Source organism: Nicotiana attenuata, unplaced genomic scaffold, assembly GCF_001879085.1.
Source record: "Nicotiana attenuata strain UT unplaced genomic scaffold, NIATTr2, whole genome shotgun sequence".
NCBI lineage: Eukaryota > Viridiplantae > Streptophyta > Magnoliopsida > Solanales > Solanaceae > Nicotiana > Nicotiana attenuata.
The window spans coordinates 227,370-250,633 of NW_017670694.1; the positions used below are offsets into that span (position 1 = coordinate 227,370).

At 38.3% G+C, this 23,264-nt stretch overlaps 2 protein-coding genes across 3 annotated transcripts in view; both read right to left on the minus strand.

The window, feature by feature from the left end:
* Positions 1-243: 243 nt before the first annotated feature.
* Positions 244-1,853, minus strand: LOC109242391 (F-box protein At5g07610-like). Its single transcript, XM_019409256.1, has 2 exons — positions 684-1,853; positions 244-476 (listed from the first exon to the last, which is right to left on the minus strand). The coding sequence occupies exon 1, from the start codon at positions 1,828-1,830 to the stop codon at positions 700-702; it is 1,131 nt and encodes a 376-aa protein (XP_019264801.1). The 5' UTR covers positions 1,831-1,853; the 3' UTR covers positions 244-476; positions 684-699.
* A 2,378-nt stretch (positions 1,854-4,231) lies between these two features.
* Positions 4,232-23,264, minus strand: part of LOC109242393 (phospholipid-transporting ATPase 2) — a 48,406-nt gene continuing 29,373 nt past the window's right edge. For both annotated transcript variants that reach the window (XM_019409258.1, XM_019409259.1), the window contains exons 18-25: positions 21,107-21,238; positions 12,011-12,164; positions 11,490-11,607; positions 11,234-11,407; positions 10,989-11,040; positions 8,308-8,435; positions 6,045-6,195; positions 4,232-5,125 (exon numbers count right to left, since the gene is read on the minus strand). In XM_019409258.1, the coding sequence (XP_019264803.1) occupies positions 4,790-5,125; positions 6,045-6,195; positions 8,308-8,435; positions 10,989-11,040; positions 11,234-11,407; positions 11,490-11,607; positions 12,011-12,164; positions 21,107-21,238 (1,245 nt within the window). In that variant the 3' untranslated portion in view covers positions 4,232-4,789. The remainder of the gene's footprint in view (positions 5,126-6,044; positions 6,196-8,307; positions 8,436-10,988; positions 11,041-11,233; positions 11,408-11,489; positions 11,608-12,010; positions 12,165-21,106; positions 21,239-23,264) is intronic.

Genomic DNA, 23,264 nt, shown 5'->3' on the forward strand with positions numbered 1-23,264 from the left:
GGGGGGGGGCGTCGTGCCTTCTGCTGGGATAAGAAGGAGACTCTGTATACATGAGTTATACGTTAATGGCTAGTTACCCCGTTAATATATTACAATAATACATACGCTATATATAAAACGGTGCCCCGGTTTTCTATGCACCTATTTTGGTGCCTTGAGTCCAAAAGCCTTCTGCCTAGACTCCATATTCTTTTACTAAGATGATTAGTTTTTTACCTAAGATTAGGAGAAATGAAAATCCTCTTTTAAGAATAAACATTCTAGATTCAACCTTTTCACCTTTTAGACAAACATTTAAATTGGGATAGTGGGAGTAACTCAGCCTCGGTAAAGTCCATCTTGTTGCATTAGGAATGAACAAAAACAAATAAGTTTTGGCTAATGTGATAAAGATACCAATTAGTGTTCCAAAGACGCTAGAGCTTGAAGAATTCCTGAAGTGCCAGCATATTCAGGTCCGATACGTTGTTGTATTCCTGCAGATATTAAGAGATTGTTGGCATGTACATTCACTAATCAAACCACACGAAAATCACCTCAAGTTTCAGAAGATTGATCTACTTACATAATTTTCCAATTTAAATACATTAATATAAGAAACTGTGAGTACAGTTTTGCAGCTTCTAATCACACATAGTTGGAGCAGAAAGCAAATGAGATAAGTTGAACTCACAGAACCATACCTAGATCTGCCTCTGCTTATATCCAAAATGGATTTTCAACATACTGGAAGGCTCGAGACTTCCTAAAATATGATTTCTGCTGATCAGACGATCGTCTACTTAAATCAGGCAGCTTCAACAACGTATTATCTGTCAAATTCAGGGATATGAACTTATCATCATGTATATAAAGCACCAAAGATGGACTATCTGGTGTTTCTGTTTCAATGATTGAATGTACTTTATATCTGAGAAAAGTTCTTGTATTATCTGTCCATGGATCGGGCTTATAGACCACCATTTCAGGAAATGATTGAGCCACTGTGTCAAGATCAATATGGTACTTCTTGAACCAACAAGAGTAGTCATTTTCCATCACAAAGACATCAAAATTAGATGCATTACACTCTGTAAAATCAATAGCATGCAACTTCCCTCCAACTTCCCCGAAGTAGTTCAAGTTTCGACCACATTCACTCTGAAGTGGAGGCATTGGAAATTTTCTGATATTCTTCTCATAAACATCATAACATACTGAAGTTTCTGAGTAGTCTGTAGGCCAGTGAAGTGTACCATTCAAGAAAACACCCTTAGAAAAGCTCGTGCCAACCGGACCAACGAAAGGACCTCCAGAGTATCTCCAAGTGTTGGTCTCAAAGGTGTATGTTTCAATATGGAATACAATGTTTGATCTGTACTCACCATAGATGTGGATAACCTGGCAATATGGTGACTTAGATAGATCAAATGACAAATTCAAGCATGAAATTCTTGGACATTTGTCGAGTAGATTTGGATATGGGAATGTTGAGAAATGTTTTGTTGTTGGATTGTATACATAGTATTGTAAACTAGATTCACTTGCACGCGATCGACAAAGAAATAATAAACCACCACAAGATTGTAAAATTTCAACTCCACAAGAATCTTTAATAAAATCAAGGCATTGAAGAGGTACCACTGGATTTTGTTTAGGTTGTATAAGGGATATATAAGTATATTTGATGCTGAAGTTACCCTTTGAAGATAAGCTCACAAAGAGACCAGAGGTAGGCCTAGGCTTCCAAATGGAAGAGAAATAAGGACTAGAAATGGTGGACATCCACCTTTTGGATACTAATTTGAACATGAAAAGTGGTTTTGGTGGGAGACATAATAGTAGTTTCATTAGAAGGTCATCACTACCTTCAATTTCAGAATCGCAAAGTGCCTTTTCAAAATATACACCTCCCAAAGTGCATGGAATGGTAAAACTACCAGGATCACCAAGTTTTTGTGGTAGCTTATTTTGAAGCATAGCACTGCATTTTTCAGTAAGCATTACCACAGAAACTTCTTCCAATTTTCTTTTACTTAACAAAATTTCTTTTAAAAATTTAGCATATGAAGGCATTTGCAACAAAGCATCAGTGAAAGGAATATTAATATGAATTTGTTTCAAGATTTCCAAAATTTTTACAAATTGGCCATNGTTGTGAGGTCATGTTTGTTATAAGAACTTAACCTAATTCAATTTGAAATAAGATTTAAATTATATATACTAACATAGTAAATATTGACTATCAATGTCGTTTAATATGTGACAGTAGGTTAATTACTATTTTCACTATGTTATCAATTAGTACTTAATATTTTTCATAGATATTTACGTGTAATTATCTTAAACTCTTTAAACAACATAACTACACATCTTCCTCAGAGTAGGTCTGGAAGAGCAGGTCTCACGACAGATTACAACTACAAAGAATCACCTTATTCCCCACAAACTGGGAAAAGCTTTTTTCTTTTTTTTTTTTTTTTTTTGGTATAGAGAAAGAAGATTAAAAGAGAGAATGTTGAGGAGAATTTTCTGAAGCTAAGAGAAACGCCGGGAAAATTTTAGAATGGTTCCATGAATCATGGGCGGATCTTAACAGATTTCCCATAAGAGGACTACTACGACCAGGGGCGTATCTATAGCCCAATGTACGGGGCACGTGAACTCATGGTCTTTCCGCCAAACTAAGTATTTTATGTACATATTTTTTTTTTTTAGAATTGATCAAATATTACCTAGTGCTACCCCATGCTCCAAAAAGGCTAAATGGTGCACTTGATTAGATGTAAGTTATTTATCTAGACGAATAAGGATCAATTCCCACTTAATACTTAATTTTTCCCCTTTTTTAGTGGTGCACCCATATTATAAAAATTCTACACCCACCTCTGACTACAACTACATCATCGTCGAGGCACTCCGATCTGAACATGCCAGGTTGGTTGACAAACCCAAGGACAAAGCCGAGGGGGAGGGGGCAGCCGGAAAGGATAGTTCCTGATCTAGAAAATAATAAACAGGAGCATGGGTACATACAAACCTGACGGATGGGATAAGAATCATTTTTTGGGCGATCAACCAAAGTCAAAAGCATGTTGATCTTAAAGAAAACGAAGTTATAAAAAAACACAGAGAGAGAGAGAAGTAGATTACCAGTGATTTGCCTGAGATACCTTCTTGGTTGCTTAACTCGACATTATCAAAGCCTCAAGATGAAAATATTCTTCCAATTTAACTGGCTGCAATTTCTTGGTGCAAACAAGAAAAGAATAAAACAAATTGTTTGTTCTTATCTAGATTGCACTTTGTTATTACGGAAAAGACACAAATTTATTTTTATAGGACTATGGTTTAATACTTTAATGAATCTTACGGTCTCAAATATGTCATGCCACTCCTACTAGTGATGTCATTAAAAATAAAATAAAATATTAAAATTATAAGTTACTAAATATAGAATGAGATACAATTCTTATGATAATCGATTAGGAATACTCCGCTAAGAATAGCTTGCTCGTCGTCCTCCCATAATTGATGTCCGACATACTTTTTGGGTGACATTTAATTAAAAGTAGTTATAAAACGTTTAGCTTTTTATTTTTTCCCTTCTCACTTACGCTTCAATATTATTCATAAGCGGTGGGATCATCATAAGATAATTAAAAAGAAAAGTAGAAGTAGAATTCGTCAAATACACATCAAGTTACGTTATTTCTGTGAACAAAATGTATGCTAACAATATCATATACTGAGACAGAACATTAATAGAGGTAAAGTTGATATAAACTTCATAATTGGGGAGTACTTGTGCTTTTTTCTTTTACAACTGTAAGCGAATTTTAATTGCCACTGAACATGAGGAAAGAAAATTTGTCCAGCCGGGTACTTACACCAATCCTATGAATATATTACAAGTGATTAATAGGCATCCTTATTTAGTTTATCACTTAATCATAGTATCTTATAAAACTAAATGTTCCCGCTCTTTAGGTATAAAGTTGCGTCGCAAACTAATTGTACAACCTGTTTAGGTTCTCAACTTCTGCTCCAGCATTAAAATTTATACTAAACAGTTAGTTCTCACCGAAATGTCAATTTTACATTTACACCTTTTTACAGACCCTTTCTATTTTTATTTTTTTAACCTATTTCTTTCTTATTACTTCTATATTGAATTTCCATCCTTATTCTAGTAGTGTAATATGTCAGAAAGACCATCCATAGCGAATGCAAGAAAAAGCATTTCAACAAATGTGAAAGACCTCAATGCCAGCACTAATTTTGTCGATATGACTTCTAAATGTCACTGCAATTGTTACACAGGAACTTCATTTTCTGAAATTGAGTTTCCAGCTCATTGATGTCCTTAATCTTATACAGATACAATCAATAGCATCGTCCTTGAGAAACAAAAATGTGAAATGAATATTCCTATGACAAACATATCTCTTTGGTTCCATTCTAATTGAGTACCTAAATTAATATCACCTCAAAAATGGGGTGTCAGAATCTGCGAAATGTTTCACTGTTTCCTCCAACAAACAATAATCAAATTGTGCTATCGTGTTGCATCATCATACCTTGGGAACAGTAATCGGTCCTCATCTTTATGCCATAAGCTGCCAAATACAGCCCTGAGCATGACATGGGCAGTTTGATGTAACAGTAACACGCGCAACATAGAAAATGTGTAGAATAAGATGCTGGTAAGTTGAAAAGAACGGATCAACAGCTAGTGTCCTCACTGTAATATCTTTTCTACATGTGATCTGTATAATTCCCGCATGTCCTGCCAGGAGAACTGTCAATATTAGTTGTCCTTGCAGTTTCTTGTATAATTTGAAGACAACCGGGCCTGGGACTGAAAGAAATCAAATGGAGCCCCTGGTCCAAAAGAACGTCTTGTAGCACTAGGTGAATCTGAGAGTAGTGGTTCATAGACAGAAGTACGGTTCTTGGGTTGAGAAATTGATAAAGGTGTAACATCTTTATCCAAGGATCTCGACTGAGGCTCTATATTACCCAGGGTCAATATAGGTCCTCCCATACGTTCGGCTTGCTGAAGTATGTTAATTTTACTTGATCTGTAGGTATACCTGAAGTACTTCAAAGCTAGCACTGGACCCATGCCAGCTGCGACAATGATCTGGAAGGGGGAGGAAAACCAAAATTAGTTCTCTTATATTATAGTTGCTACTTAAAGAGGGAATAACAAAATTAGTTCCTCTTGTAAAATAATTGATAAAAAAGGAGCCATTTCATACATCCTATCTAATTAGGTGCAACAAAGCGTTTAATATACCAATTAGGAGCACCTTATCACCTTTAGTATATAGAAAACGAGTAGACTTAAGTAAATACTTTTCCGTCAATTTGTAATCAATTTGTGTGGGAGCATCGACTTTCACAAGGTGTTACACTTTCTAGCCTTGGTGATCTACTAGAATGGATCCATATTTAAACAACAAATATTTTAAAAAATTCACAACTTCACTTAAATGGTAAACATACTAGCTTATTTTTGGATCAGCAAAGAAAGATGATGAAAGAATGATGTCAAGAATAATCTGAAAACTAACTAAACCTGTCCCAAGTAACACGACACATTCTTTTCTCAGACATTTCAAATTAATTTAAACTCAACAGAGTATCTACACTTTCAAGTGTTAAAGAATTTGAGTTCATGCAACAATTCGAAGAATCAACTCCCAGATAATGTTTCTCCAATTAAATGAAGTATCCAACTACAAGTATTTCTTCTGATGCTGCTGGTATAATAGTAAATCATCTCCTAAAACATTGTGCCCAGCCACACTATATTATACAAAATTAGATGGATTAAGTAACTAATCTGAAGCATTATCTCAACTTTTTTACTGTGCTTTTGTTAAGCAAGTTCATCATGGTGACAAAAGTAAAATCCAATCCAAAGAGAGCTTCAAATTCAGAAAGTATGTGAACCATAGAGTTGACTACCATCCAAATTAATAATAAATAAATAAAAACGCCTCTAAATTGTGAACACTAGACTACATGGAAAAAGAAAAAAGAAAAAGTTTACTTACAAATATAGTAATCCAATATGAGGGCTGTCTACATAAGCGAAACATTATTGTATACAGGCCAGAGGATGGGAAGGCACTGACAATCCAATTGATGACATAGAAAGCAACAAGATTTCCCCATATGGCGATGTGTTGCAATATTGTGAAAGAGCTGTAAATATTGAGACAAATTTAGTTCCCTAGAGATTTAAGACCAGTATTGCATACTACCATGCATTGCAAAGTACTCATACACAGATATTTTGTCCAACTAAATAAAGATTATATAGTAACTCATTATGCAGGTGAAAATGTTACTATCCATTTTTGCTTTCACTGGTTACCAGTCAAATGTTCTCCTTCATGAGGAGAAAAAGAGACGATCCTTCAAGAGAACTTATCAAAATAATGGTAACAATGATCCTTAGACATCAGTCTCCATTGTCACCACCCTAATCTTTAACCAGGCCCACCAGCACTACCCTTTGCCCTCTTCCCATCCAAGTCACTGTCAGTATTGTTAGAGGCACGCTTAACGGCTTAAGGAATATAAAACTGAGAGACTAGGTGCAATGTAGGTTCCAACTTGCTTAAGTGGTTCTCTATCTTGAATAGAATGACACCAAAAAATAATTGTTGCCACAGTCGAGGCATCATCGGTACTTATATTAGTGATTAAGAATTACAAGATTGAAATTTAGAAAACTTGTCACTAAATCTTAGAAGCTAAAAGCTGTATCTTTGCCTCCTCATAAGAAATTTAAAATGGTTCCAGAACTTCATTTACATGGTATTACTTTTTATATTTTGCTTAATTGCAGTTCTAATTCCTTTTTATCGGCTATACCATGCCTCTGGAATGTCAATTACGAAGGCACCTGCATTTTATCGACCACTATTTCTGCAAAAATTTGGACTGAAATCTGTCCAATGATCTAGCAGCTGAAACGTTTTCGGCAAGACTCAGGCAACCAAACACTTTTCCAACAAGATTCCAACAAAACCTTCCCAGACCCCACTTGTGGGATTACAATTCCTCTAATACAATGTTGAAGTGTGTCACCACCTTATCTAAAAGCTTTATCTTTACTTAACTATGTCGTAACATGTATTCAAAATAAGCAAACTCAAATTGGTTTCTCTACTTTCCCATTGAGGTGTGTGTTAAAATGCTAGAGTTAAAATATTCGGAATGTCAAGCTTTTAAGTAAAATATTGTCTCACTTTGAATAAATATTATGTGTACTGTGGTTAGCACCTATAAAGCTCTTCTCTTATTTTCTTAAAAGAACCACCATCACAAACTTCCAGTATTACCCCCCCCCCCCCTCATCCAGCTGAGATACACCACGCTGCCCAATCCCGTTGCAACTCCCTGGCCCAGTTTAGATTCCCTTTCTATACTCCTCTCTCCTTACCAGGTTCAAATAAGAAGATCGTAGAGGTCATTGATACAACCTAGGGAGAACCACACCCCAAAATCTAGCTATTAAGTTGGAAGAGCCCAAGGCTATAAAGCCCACATCAGCACATTGCAATACCGATGTGGCACTCAAGTCCCATACCTTGCAATGGACCATAACAGACCACCACGCTCCGCATCCGTCGTCCCCGACGGCTGTGCGCTAGACTTTTCTATCCCCGGGCGAACACTGCAATACCGGCGTCACCATCCATGGCACATTGGGCACGAAGGGCGGTGGGTGGCTCTGATACCATTGATACAACCTAGGGAGAACCACACCCCAAAAGCTAGCTATTAAGGTCGGAGAGCCCAAGGCTATATAAAACCCACATTAGCACATTGCAATACCGATGTGGGACTCAGGTCCCATACCTTGCAATGGACCATTCGTCCCCGAGGGCTGTGCGCCAGACTTTTCTAGCCCCGGGCAAACACTGCAATACCAACGTGGGACTCAAGTCCCATACCTTGCAATGGACCATAACAGTCAGACAAAGAGATTCCAAAGGCAGGAACAACCACACAGGATAAGATAGCAATGATGATAGTAAGACCTGCTTTCTCCTTTTCTCTATGTCTTTTCTCTATAGTTCTTTTCAATGGGAAGAAAGTGAGGCCTTTAAAAATACCCCTAGGGTGCTGACATGTGGCATGGGCTTGAAAACCAGCTAAAACTAAGGACCAACTAAATTTCCAACTTTCATGAAGGATCCTTCTCGCTTATTTGTCAATCTGTGGCAGCCAGAATCCTCTTTCCTACTCAAGCACCGGGGGCTAGAATCTGTGGATAAGGTAGTGAAATTTAGAACATATACTTACTTTGTTTCCAGTGCTACAACAAACGCCTGCAACCAAATACATCCTGAAAGTGCCACCATGGATGCTTCTTCCATCTCACTTTTCTCAAAAGCATATGCATGTATGGTGATGACAAAGACAACAATAGCCTGAAAAAACCACCTCCAATCATTATGGCTAAATATTAAAACCAGATTTATCAGAGACTACTAGAAACAGGTAGCAGCAGATATAACCAACTATTAAGCGATTGATAATTCCTTCAATAAGTTGTATGCAGGCACATACACATGCAAATACCACATAATATGTCCCAAGAAATTTTTTCAGCTTTTCGGTGAAACAAAATAAGGTTAACGATATCTGGCAGTCAGATCTTACATTTACACCTAACTAAAGACGATAAAAATGTCAACCTACCCACACAAAAAAAGTAAAAAGAGAACGCATGCTTAAACTGATCAGAAAATGAGTGAAAGAATCTAAACTACAAATTCTTCCAAATTTCTCCAACAAATGACACATTGACTTCTCCATGAAATTCCTTTATTTAGCTCAAGGCCATAAGCCCCTTCAGCAAAAATGTGGCAAATATTTCTGAGCAAACTTGTATAACATTCCAAGAAAACAAGAAATCAGCAGAATTATAGTTTCATTCGCAGATGAATACCCATAAGAATAAGCCTACATCATTCTTTAGGAAAGCCTCCACAAAGGTCAAGCTCCAATTCACCAGCAGAGAAATCAGATAATACGTCTCAGATATGAAAATATTCTGCTTTTTGCTTTCTTCTTTGACATGATTGGAAATTTTTTGTATCCAGTTGATTATAACAGTTTGTATGGGTCTGTATAATGACGACTCATATTAAAAGACAAACTCCATCTTAGTATGCGAACTAACCCCAAAGAAGTTGTTTGTTAATTTGAAGCTCGGGTTTATTTTGCCTCGCCTGATATTATATTATTAAAGGTAATCTATGAAAGTTTGACAGTTTGACCTAGTTCAGTATTTTGATTAGATAAATAAAAGATGGAAGCAGGTTATGTGTGACGTTCATGACGGAGGGAGGGCCGATGAGGGTGGGTCAAGGAAAATGAGAAGGCTAAATCATCACCTTATTTGAGGAAGTAGCCATGGAAGATTGGGTCTGTATCGCTTCCTGAGGTCGAAAGATCTTCCTTCAGCCTTGAAAGTATGCTGCTTTGCTTTAGTGCGAATGAAACCATTTCTCAAAATAAAAAGGAATCCTCCTCTTGAGGGGGGAAGGACTGTCAGGATTAGAGGCTCGTAAGCTTCTGAAGGAGTACATATGACACCTTATGCCAATCTCATATCAGAAAGGGAGAGAAGAGTGAAGTGCTATATAAGATGGAGCACAAGTTCACATGATACACGCTCTTTTGGGCCAATGATGGCACAACCCAACGGGCAAATCCATGATATTTGTTTGGGCCAAACGGACAATATGTGCCATGGGCTAGAATGTGACAAGTATGGTATCGGAATCGGACTCCCACAGCACGATGTTAGCACAAACCTTAAGGGGGTGTAAGTGACATCCATGACGGAGGATGGGTCAAAGAGAAGGGCTAGCACACTTCTATACTAACAAGCTCCAACGAAGGGGTACATATAACACTTACGCCTATCCCACATCAAAAGGGTGAGAAGAGTGAAATTCTATATAAAATAGAACACAAATTCACATGGTATGTGCGCTTTTTGGCTCGATGATGGTGTACCAAGGAACAAATCCGTAAGGTCTATTGGGCCAAAGCGGACAATACACGCCATGGCATGGGCTATAACAAATATGGTATCAAAGCCGAACTCCCGCAATATGATGGTTGGTCAATCCTCAGACGATCGAGTCCTTAAGGGGGTGATATGTAACGCCTGTGATGGAGGGCACGTTGATGAGGGTGGGACAAAGAGGACTAGAAGGCTTCTAGCTGGTAAGCTTCTGAAGAAGGGAGGCATATGACACTTTCGGCCAATCCACATCAAAAAGAGAGAGAAGAGAGAAGTGTTATATAAGATAAAGCACAAGTTCACATGGTACGTGCACTTTAGGGCTCGATGTTGACCCAAGGGACAAAGCCGTGAGGTCTCTTGGGTCAAAGTGGATAATACGTGTCATGGACTTGGGCTGTGACATTACACTTCTTTATAATATGCATTGGACCAAAAGTACTCCCTCCATCTAATAAAAGTAAACGTTCTTCTTGCTAAAAGACCAATACAAGAAAGTTTGCCTAGATTAAAGTTGGTAGAGAAAGAGTCAAATTTTTGAAACGTAAAAGAAGTTGAGTTCCCCATTGAAGATGTTATATCAAGATCAAAATAATGTCACATAGTGTTGGTTCATATTGAATAGAATTCTCATAGGAGAAACTTTCTTTTGATCAGTGCAAAAGGAGAAATTTTCCACTTAAGGAAATAGATAGGTGTTTTGAAATGGACAAAGAAGTAAAGGTAAACTTTTTGGAGGAGGGAACAGCTAAAGTAAATTGAAACTGGAAACATCCAGGATAAGCAAACTAAGTTAAAGCAAATATGAATAATGACTGGCTACACCAAAGTCTATGTACTTCCATGACTTGCAAAATCTCCAGAGACTGCAAATTCAAAATGATTGATGTGCAGTTCTAAGGACTCCACTAAATGACATTAGAAATTTGGACCAAATAGTACTCACATGAAAGAGAGACCGTCCAAACCATCCAGCAAATGTGCTAGGATTAAGAAGCCTGTTCAGAAAATGGTTTAATGAAAAAAAGGGGTTAGTATAATATCAGAGAACGTGAAAATTAAATGAATAATCCTACATAGAAAGAGACCCCACAAAAATTAAAGCTATAATCCAACTGGGTCTTTTGGAACAGATGAAAAGCAACTACAATAATTAAGATGCAAAAGACTTAATGAGCACAAATCTCAAACCTTCCTGCTTGGCAGTAGAACAGTATTTGTGGATGCTGCATTACGGTTCTTTCACTGAGATCTTTGTCAAGGACACTGACTAGAACAGGAACACTTGTGTAGAAAACATTATATGCCATCAAACTAACAGAATTGAAAAGGCTTGTTCCAGAAACACCTGAAATGAATGAAAAGCTGGTATGCATTGTAATGTTAGTACAGGACATAGTCAAAGCTGTCAAGAGTCATTCAACGACAAACTAAGTTTAGCACTTACAAAATCTGGATGAAGCATATTAGGAGGGATTTGTAGAAGGAATATTGGGATAGAAATGCTGTCCTATTATAAGAGTAGCGTCCATGGACAAGTATCAGTCTTTTCAAGAACCTGAATTCTGCACGAAACATTAAAAGATGATAATGAGTTTGGTAAATACCAAAATATTAACGCCTATAAGTACCCTTTTTGTTTTAGCATTTCCCATGAAATGATAGATGAATTTCAGCAGGAGTATATATATAATATCCAAGTGTCTAACCAACTTGCTCAAATCCCTGGGTCTACCACTGGTTACAAATGCATAATTATCAATCTATCATCACCTCCGATCTTTAGTGAGAGAGCTTTTAAATCTTAGTGAGTACTAAACTAGACTGCCACCTATTATGCTACCTATTTCATATTCTTGACATTCTTTCTGCCACAGGAAAGATGTGAGGTAAAATTAAGAAGCAGCTGTTATAATCGTCATAAGTAAGACGTTGAAACATAAAAAAGAAGAGCATTGGAGATCTCACTTCCAATACTATAATCAGCTGCTCTTGCTGCCTGCAGTCCTTCTCTCCCACTTATGCCAACTCCAATGTCAGCTTGTTGGATCATCCTCACGTCATTTCCGCCATCCCCTATTGCCAGTGTTCGATATTCACAGGATTTTAGGAGTTCTACCAGCTGAAAGTAACAAAATGTAGTTGAGATCTATACACCCATAAGCTGTACTTTTACGAACTACAGGCATCAACATGAAGAGCATTCTGCTATCCAAAGACCATATGCCATAGTTACCAGCACAAAAACAGCTTATGAATTTTTTTTGCTTTCCTAAATTCAAACTAATGTATATTTACATAAGAGATTGAAGCATCATTTTCAATGCTTGATCTGCAAACATAGGTAAAATTGACCCGGCTATACAAGGAAAACCAATTTGTTCAAAAGTGTCATCGTTGAAATGCAAAATACAGAAACTCCTAGTATTTTGCTCTAGTTATAATAAGTTTTCTTTATAGAAGCTGAACTGTTCTGTGTCCAACAATTCCATTTTATCTCATTAAAATATATATGTAACGGGTGAAACTTTCTGCTACATCAACATGCAGTAACCTTTCTATGTGGTCGGTCTTTGCTAGTGAAAAAAGAATGAAAATAACAAGACCCCCTATGTATCACTTTTCAAACAGCACAGCAGAAATGTTACAGTCACTACCCACCACCACCCCACCCCCAAAAAATGACTATTTAAGCATGTGATATTGTTTAGCTGGATTTACTTATTGCTCCAGTGCGTAGCTACATTGGGATAAGGGTGGTCAAGCGAATACCCTTCGCCGAAAAATTATATTGTGCATATAGGTCAAATACCACTTTATATGCATATATATTATATTTTGAATACCCTTTGCACAGCTGAGAAAAGTAGCCCAATGGCCAAGGGTGTTCAAAGTGAAGTGGAGTCTATGGGTTATCCTTGTGTTAACATTCGTATCTGCCCATTTTGTTTTTAAAACTACACGGAGACGACATTGGTCTATTGGACTATCTTTTTTATCAAAGAATTTCTTAATAAATAACTCTTCAAACTTAATATTTATGTAAAAACATACAACTAATCTTAAAAGTAGTTTTTTAATTTATAAGTTAAAACTCACATATTTCTTTAACCAAAAAAGATCTTTATAGACTACAAACTTCTCGACTCTCTCTTTCCTTTGGTTCTATGCTTACTTTTATTAGCAGAATTTCTTTTGTTGTCTTTTTTATGTTAGTTTTTATCTGTGAGAATGCATGGGAGAAAATATTATTGATTAATTATGACAATGATACAATGAGCCCTATTTACATATAATACATGTCCTACTCCTAATACATATGGGATTAGGGTTATTTACTACTATTTAACTATCAAATTGTAACATCCCGCACATTCTGATTAGGTATGAATGAGTTAAAGGAGTAGTAAGGTTATATTTTGGACATATGAAGTCCTATCGGGATGATTTTGGGTGAAAATAGTTGTTTAAAAATCAAGATGGAAAGAGAGGTGCATAAGATTTGACAAAATCGACTAAGTTTGCAGAAGGTCTATATTCCATCAAGTTTTAGTGAAAATGTGTAAGGAATTGGGGAAAACTCAAAGCATGAAAGTTCTAGGCCTTCGAAATAGCTTTCCAACGATATATTATGGAGCCCCAACGGATCTCTGTGCAAAAAGTTATGTGCGTTTTACGGAACAGTACACGCATGCGCGCCCAGTAGCGCTGCCGCGCTAATTTTGAGGCAGTGTTACTGCCATTTAGCGCGGTCAGTAGCGCGGGCAAGCCTCCAGTAGCGCGGGCGCGCTAGTGGGGGGTCGTTTTAAAGCTATATTTCGTCCCCCACAGCCCCAAAACATAAAAACTTGCTCTAGAAAGGGAAACTCTCAAAAACCTAACTCCTTAAGGGTCCTTCCACCACCCAAGGTAAGTTCTAATGGTGATTCTAAGTTAATTTCAATTTCCCAACATCTTATTAACATGGGTAAACCCTCCATATCATTAGATATTCGATTGGGACATCATTGTTGAGAGAAGGAAGCCTAGAACTTGAAATTCAAGGGTTTGAACTTCGAAAAGGTAATGTCTTCACCCTCTAATTGATTCTAGCATTGGTTTAATGATTATAAACCCTAGTTCATGAGATATGAGTTGATGGGTTTGATAGAAAAGCATGAACGATTATAGATTTGGGGTGTTGAGTTTTGATTATTGGTTAAGGGTGTTGTCTAGCTTATGGGTGATAAAGAATAATATCGATTACAACCATTTGAGACTTTAGAATTTATCTAGGGGCAAGGAAATGGGTTGTTGGGTGTAGAGAGACCATTAATAAGGACTATGAAGCTTTATTTTCACCAAGTGTTTGATGAAATGCTTAAGTGACCAAAACATGAGCATTATAGCTAATATGGAATCCCTTTGACTTGTATTGCTATAGATTAAAGTTGAAAGGGTTGACAAACGTTGTATTACGCTCAAGAGCCGGAAGTTAAGGTATGTAAGGCTGACTCTTTACGTTTGGGAATATCTATGATTCTACCTACGTCATATTCATTATGACCCTTACCAGTTTCCTCAGAAAGTAACTATGACCTAGTTCCCTGAATAGTAGTAGAACTTCTATTCTCTAGATGACATAGTTTCATAATCATTAGATATTCTATGAGTCTCAGTTATGACAGATCAACTTATTATGAATATTCATCTCAGTCTAATCCTATTCACTATTACAGTATCATGTCACTTGGTATGGCTCTTTATTTCAGTATCATTTATTACAGTATGATTCTCAGTTCCTGATTCTAAATTCCTGAATGTTGAACACTTGTATTTGGGCCTGAGGCCGCAGTTTATGCTTTATGCATCTTTGGGCCTGAGGCCGCAGTTATGTATACGTATACTTGGGCCCGAGGCCGCAGTTGTGCACACATATATATATATTGGGCCTGAGGCCGCAGTTTAGTATTCAGTTAAACAGGTTGTTCATCATTCAGGAGAGGGAGTATTCACATCCTTACTTCCTTGTTCAGTTATCAGTTTATCAGCTAGCAGTTCGGTTTCAGTTCCAGTATTTACAGCTCTTTTGTTCAGCTATTTTACATATCGGTGCAATTCAAATGTACTGACGTCCCTTTTTGCCCGGGGCCTGCATCTCGCGTTGCAGGTAACGATTTTCAGGTTGACGATTCTGCTTGTTAGGACATCTCGTATCAGATGTTGGTGAGCCCCAGTCTTTCGGGGCCTTATCTCTCTTTTGTTTTAGTCATTATAGTATTTCAGTTAATAAGGTATACCGGGGACCTTGTCCCGGTAAACAGTTGGCATTTTCAGTATTCCTTAGAGGCTTCGTAGACTATAACCCAGTCAGCCAGATATTAGCAGGTTTTCATGTGTTAGCCTTGTCGGCTACTTGTTTATACTTGCAGACCTTTCAGTATTTTCCGCATCTATGATATTTCAGTCAGACCTTTTAGCAGATTATCATGTTTTACATTTACCTCTAGCTCATAGTTATACCACATGTTGATCCAGCCATACTGTTGGTTCGCTCGGTCACATGCAGTCAGGCACCGAGTGCCGTGTTACGCCCAGGCCATGGTTCGGGGCATGACACAAATAACACTCCCTCTCAAGCTGGTGCATATAAATCATATGTACCGAGCTTGTTACATATATAACTAATACGAGGACCAGTTTGGGACTTGGTGAAAATATCAACAAGCTGATCATTCGACTTCACAAATTTTGTAGCAATATCCCCCGAGAGTATCTTTTCTCTAACAAAGTGACAGTCAATCTCGATGTGTTTAGTTCTCTCATGGAACATTGGATATGAAGAGCAGCTTGATTATCACACACAAGTCCCATCCGACTAATCTCACCAAATTTCAACTCCTTGAGCAACTGTTTGATCCAAATTAGCTCACATGTCGCCATAGCCATTGCTCGATATTCTGCTTCTGCACTAGACCGAGCAACCACATTCTGTTTCTTGCTCTTCCAAGACACCAAATTTCCTCCTACTAAGACACAATATCTAGACGTAGAACATCAATCAGAAGGTGATCCTGCCCAATCAGCATCTGAGTATCCAACGATCTGCTCATGACCTCGATCCTCAAACAATAAGCCTTTGCCTAGAGCTGATTTAATATAACGAAGAATGCGGACAACTGCATCCCAATGACTATTACAGGGAGAATCCATAAACTGACTCACAACACTCACAGGAAAGGAAATGTCAGGTCTAGTCACTATGAGGTAATTTAATTTACCAACCAATCGCCTATATCTTGCAGGATCGCTAAGAGGCTCCCCATGTCCTGGCAGACGTTTAGAATTCGGATCCATCGGAGTCTCAACAGGTCTACAACCTGTCATTCCTTTCTCCTCAACAATATCTAAGGCATACTTCTGTTGTGAGATCACAATACCTGAGCTAGATTGAGCGACCTCAATACCCAGAAAATACTTTAATCTGCCCAGATCCTTAGTCTGAAAGTGTAGAAAGAGATGTTGCTTCAACTTACTAATACCATCCTGATCATTGCCGGTAATAACAATATCGTCAACATAAACGACCAGATAAATACAGAGATTTGAAGCAGAATGTCGATAAAATACAGAGTGATCAGCTTCACTACGAGTCATGCCAAACTCCTGAATAACTGTGCTGAACTTACCAAACCAGGCTCGAGGAGACTGCTTTAGACCATAGAGGGACCGGCGCAACCGACATACAAGGCCACTAGACTCCCCCTGAGCAACAAAACCAGGTGATTGCTCCATATAAACCTCATCCTCAAGGTCACCGTGAAGAAAACCATTCTTAATGTCCAACTGATAGAGAGGCCAATGGCGAACAGCAGCCATGGATAGAAAAAGGCGGACTGATGCAATCTTAGCCACAGGAGAGAAAGTATCACTGTAATCGAGTCCAAATATCTGAGTATATCCTTTGGCAACAAGACGAACCTTAAGTCGATCAACCTGGCCATCTAAACCAACTTTGACTGCAACACCCAACGACAACCAACAGTCGATTTACCCGAAGGAAGAGGAACAAGCTCCCAAGTACCACTCGTATGTAAAGCAGACATCTCCTCAATCATAGCCTGTCGCCATCCGGGATGAGACAGTGCTTCACCTGTAGACTCAGGGATGGAAACAGAGGACAAAGATGACACAAATGCACAATGGGATGGTGAGAGACGATGGTAACTTAAACCGACATAATGAGGATTAGGATTAAGTGTGGACCGTATACCTTTTCGTAGTGCAATCGGTTGATTAAGAGGAGACAAGTCCGCAGTATTAGCAGGGTCGGGTGCAGGACGTGAATCAACTAGGCCTGATGTTGGGTGCGGACGACGATGATAAGTCAGAAGTGGTGGAGCTGTAGAAGGTTGAACTGGACTAGGTGGTGGCACTGGAGCTATAATTGGTGGACCTGGACTAGGTGGTGGCACTGGACTCGGTGGTGGCACTGGAGCTATAGGTGATGGAGCTGCAACTGGTACTGTAGGTGGTGGAGCTATGGAGGAAGATGAATAGGAGATAGGGACTGAATCTCCAAAAGAAGGAACTGGTAGCACCCACTGTTGTCAAAGGCGCGCTTGAAGCGCGCTTAAGCCCTGAAGCGAGGCTCAAAACATGTTGAGCCCTTCGCCTCGCTTTGTAGGCGTTTCAGTGTCGCATCAAGACTCTAAGGCATACTTTTCCTTGCCAATGAGTGTAATCCTGAAAAGGCGACACTAAATAATTGATATTTCACTTTATTGTAATATTTTTCAATTTTTTTGTCCATATATTTGTTATTCATGCTTATGATTATTGGTCTTAGACTACATATACATGTTTTTACTTTTTCTCCAGTTGCGCCTTTTTTCATTAAAGCCCATGCTTTATTTGCGCTTTGCGCTTAAAGCCCCAACGGACCTTTGCGCTTTTTTGCGCTTTTCGCCTTTGATAACACTGGTAGCACCTCAGAAATATCTAAGTGATTAACTGAACCTGTGAAGCATGATTGGGTTTCAAAGAAGGTAACATCAGCAGACATAAGAAATCGCTGAAGGTCAGGAGAATAACATCGATATCCCTTTTGCGTTCTCGAGTAACCCAGAAATATGCACTTAAGAGCACGAGGAGCTAACTTATGTTTTCCTGGAGTAAGGTCATGAACAAAGCACATACTCCCAAAGACACGGGGTGGAAGAGAGAACAAAGGTAAGTGGGGAAACAGGACAGAGAAGGAACTTGATTTTGGATAGCTGAAGATGGCATACGATTAATAAGATAACAAGATGTAAGAACTGCATCTCCCCAAAAACGCGGCGGAACATGAGATTGTATGAGTAAAGTACGAGCAGTTTCAATAAGATGTCTATTCTTTCTTTCAGCTACCCCATTTTGTTGGGATGTGTACGGAAAAGATATTTGATGAATAATTCCATGGGAGTTCATAAACTGCTGGAATGGGAAAGACAAATACTCTAGGGCATTATCACTACGAAATGTGCGGATAGAAACCCCAAATTGATTCTGAATGTCAGCATGGAAGGTCTGAAAAATAGAAAACAACTCGGATCGATTTTTCATCAAAAATATCCAAGTACAACCGGAATAATCATCAATGAAACTAACAAAGTAGCGGAATCCCAAGGTAGAACTGACCCGACTAGGACCCCAAACATCTGAATGGACTAAAGTAAAAGGTGACTCTGCTCGATTATCAAGACGCCGCGGGAAATGGGAGCGGGTATGCTTACCGAGCTGACATGACTCACACTCTAGAGTGGACAAGTGAGATAAGCCAGGTACCATTTTCTGAAGTTTTGACAAACTGGGATGTCCTAACCGTTTATGTAATAAATCTGGTGAATCAGTAACGGGACAAGTTATTGGAGGAAGACAAGATGCGAGTCCATGTGATTTTGCAAGGATAAGGTAATAAAGTCCATCTGATTCACGTCCGGTACCAATGATCCGCCCTGTACTGTGTTCCTGTATAAAAACAAGGTCATCAAGAAAGAAAACAACAGATTTAAGTGATTTGGCTAAGCGACTAACGGCTATGAGATTAAAAGGACTACCGGGAACATAAAGAACGGAGTCTAAAGGTAAGGAAGGAAGTGGACTTGCTTGACCTATTGCAGTTGCCATGGCTTGAGACCCATTGGCCATTGTGACCGTTGGAAGAGATTGAGAATATGAAATACTAGTGAAAAGAGATTTGTTACCAGAAATATGATCAGATGCACCTGAATCAATGACCCAAGACTCAGAAGGTGAAGATTGGGAGACACAAGTCATGCTACTATTTGTTGGAACAGCGGAGGCTAATCCTGAAGATGTCTGTTTACGTGCTTGGTACTGAAGGAACTCAATATAAGCCGGTAAAGAAACCATCTGGATGGGATTCAATGCATTGGATCCAACAGATTGTGAGTTAAAGGCTTCCGATACGAATGCCATTATAATATCGTGCCGGAAAAAGCAAAAATTTTCAGGGGATCACTGTTCACGCCGGAAAAATCATTGTAGCTCGCCGGAAAAAACTCAAAGTGGTCGGAATTTGATTTGAACTAGATGGGTAGGCTCGGAATTGTGAGGAGAGCAAGCTGTCCTGAAGGAATATTGCGAAAAAATGGCTGGAAACACTGTCACGCGCCGGGGCGTCAGAGCTTCGCCGGAAAATTTCTTTCGGCGGCGCGTGGGGTGTCTTCTGACGGAGAATTTTTTATGGGTTGGCCGCCGGAGGACGATCTACTTCGTGGTGGTGTTGGTTTTTGCACAACACTGACGAAAAGTGGATTTTTGTGACGGACAGCCTCTTAAGTCACCGGAAAATTGCACGGCAATGAGGTCTTTCTTCCCGGAGGCCGCTGGAATGATGCACAGCGATAATTTTCTCACTGAAGCTCTGATACCATGTGAGAATGCACGGGAAAAAATATTATTGATTAATTATGACAATGATACAATGAGCCCTATTTATATATAATACATGTCCTACTCCTATACATATGGGATTAGGGTTATTTTCTACTATTTAACTATCAAACTAACATTATCTATAAAATTGCAGTTCCATTATAATTATTTCATGATATAGCTATATATTGCATAGATTGATTTAAAATTTTTGGTCCACCCATTCATTGAAAAAAATTTACTATTGACTTCTTTAAAGTTTGAACACCCTTGGCGAGATTTCTGGCTACACCACTTAATTCCTCCATTTAGGAGATCTAAAAAAGACTAATAGGTACTATTGAAAAACAAAAACAATCTGAGAATGGAAGATCAAGCTATGTAGCAGGGGTATATCTTTACCATTCTATAAAATGTACAAAATGTGACGCAACACTTTGTCAGACCATCCATCCAAGTCATCAGATTTGTTGTGTTCATGGCTTGCTCCTTTCAAGAGCGCTAGAATCTTATCATGCAAGCTACAGGAATAAGGTATTGGGAATCAAAGTGCATGGCCCTGTTTGGGAACATGTAGCAAGACTTAAATCCACGTCTAATGCTCCAGAGAGAAACTTCTAAAAGTACTCAGATTAAGGCTGCGCATGAGTTTCTTAACATGTTCGTCATCGTTCAAAACATGTTTATTTAGAACAACCTTTGACGTGCTAGAATTCAGATGCTTCATTATGACTAAGAAAATAAATGCACACATCTGGAGATAAGCAACAAATAAAATTTAAGGGGCTTGTTGAACTGGTTATAGTAGTAAAAGTAGTTAAAACATTTTGTCCAGATAAGTTGCACTTTCAACTTGCAATGCAAATAAAGAGAATGTTAACTCTGACAAGGAATTAAAAGGAATGAAGCATATACAAAAACTACCAAATTTATATAGTGACATGACAGATTAAATACAATTAGTAAAGCTTGCTATAATGTTCCACTGCTTGAACTTTATTTGCAGGGCTTAAGTTAAGTGCCACGTAAAAAGTTGTGACGGGAACTTATGAACTTCGCATCATCAAAATAGGTTACACAGATTTTGTTCTCTTCTTAAAATAATGCATTGAATATGAAAATTTATTTTGACAACCGACATAATACCTGTGCCTTCTGTGATGGAGTAACACGACAACATATAGCTGTTCTCGCCAATATAGCAAGTTCCGTGAATGCCTTCCGGTAATGTTTTAGTACAATTTCAAGAGCCCAGCCATCCACAACAAAAGCAACATCCTGTGTGATAAATACTAAGTCATCTGCTTGGGAGTTAACAGGGGTTATTATAATTCAAGTGAGAGTCATGTACCATGAAAGTGGAAAAACTAAAAGAAAAAGTACCACACAGTCCAACATTAGTGTTATTTCAGAAATCTGGAAAGGAAATTAATTTTTTGTTCTTTTCTTTTTCCTCCCTCTCTGAAAGTACATTTCTAAGATTTACAAGACAATGCTCTGGAGTACACATACAGAAGATGAAGCTATCAATAGGGGGAAAAAGAATCTATCTGGAACGACTGAGGGACTTGTATAAGTCTTCCATTCACTTGAAGACTATTTCAGCACCAAAAGAATGACTCAACTGTAAGTGCCAGAAAAATTTTGTACAAAATCACCGTATGAAGTCAGCTATACAGACTACTGAACAACATTACATCCCATCCCATCAGGCACCTAAGCATATTTGGCCAAGAAGCAAACAGACACTAACTGTTCATCTCAGCTTTTAGTCTTACCTGGGTTATGCCTGAGTGTTAAAGATGCCCTGGTTAGCTGGAGTTCATGAAAGGTTGGGAAATTCATCAGGACAGTTTGGAAGATGATCTCTGCTTGTATTTTCTGGTGTGTCTGGATAGAAAGAAACACTAGATGCTTTGAAGGCATTACTACTCCAAATACATTCTTAAGGTTAGATGTTTAACAAGTCTTTGTAGTTGGAGTAATCTTTCCCTGTCAATTCCTCTGAAGCTTTTTCGGACTTTGTTAGCTCCTTAACTTTAGACTAGACCTTTTGTAATAGAGCTAACATTGTCTTTTTTTTTTTTCTATTTCTTTGCTCTGTAAATTCTGAATTTGCATTGTCTTGATGCCTTCTATGAAATCCATTAACTTATCAAAAAAAAAAAAAAGGCAAACAGAGACTAACTCCCAGTACATCGCGGTGTCAGCTTTCTTTCTTCTTTTTTTTTTTTTGAGATAGTGGTATGAAGATCGTAGTGTCACCTTTCTAAAACCAAAAATCCTCTTTTCCAGCTTTATTTCCACTTTCACAATGTTTTCATCGACACAGCAGGGTGAGATTAGAAAAGTTATTGGATGAGGACACAACCTACTTTTCATATTTTGCAAGCATAATGAAATAGGAAAAAAAATTAGACCATAGGAACTTCAATATGTCTGATAGTCTAAATACCCTGTAGAAAGGAACTTCAATAATCCATTTTACAAGACCATTTATATTATAATGTTTATTTGTTCAGACAATGCACCTCATCCCTGAAATAGAACGGAGAAAAATGGAAGCTCCCAGCAAGGCTTTATCTACTTGCAGTAATGTACATTCAGATTTCTGCATCATCGAATAAGGAGATGGTCTAACCTAGGATTTAGGTGTTTTACCCCTGGCAAATCAACACTTTATTCGACACTAACCAACTATGGGAAAAGGAAAGTTGTTCAGCTTTGTGTGGAGAAACTTCCTTGTCAACATGGCAATACCTTTATAGATATGATCTTGTAAAAACGAAATCTGATTTGGCGTTTCACTTGAGGGGCGCCTCGGCACAACGGTAGGGGTTGGTTGACGGGTTCAAGCCGTGGAAACAAAATCTTTCAGAAATGAAAGATAAGGCTGCATACAATAAATCTAATGTGGTCCGACCTTTCCCGAGGCCCCGGGCATAGCGAGTGCTTAGTGCACCGGGCTGCCCTTTTTAATGTTTCACCAGACCATCATGGATAAGATTTGCCTTTACTGAAATAAGTCCTCCAAATATTTTCGAAGAGACAAAGCACTTATATGATTTTAGAGTCTCCTGATTAAGCAATAATTACCCACACAACAGTCACAGGAAGACTTCCATCTTCCCGTGACTGTAGCCATTAGTCTTCCAATTGAGAGTTGATGTATAATCCTCGTGAACTTCTTTGTGTATAATTGTATGTTACTCTAAACGCACTCTAGACAGCCTTATTTAAGGCAGGCAAAAAATTAATTGTTAGGATATCATTAACCAATTAAGAATCTCTTCAAGTAATCGAA

Bases quoted from the DNA above. Each gene is read 5' to 3' on its own strand.
- LOC109242391 (XM_019409256.1), bottom strand. From the start codon at position 1,830: ATGAAACTACTATTATGTCTCCCACCAAAACCACTTTTCATGTTCAAA.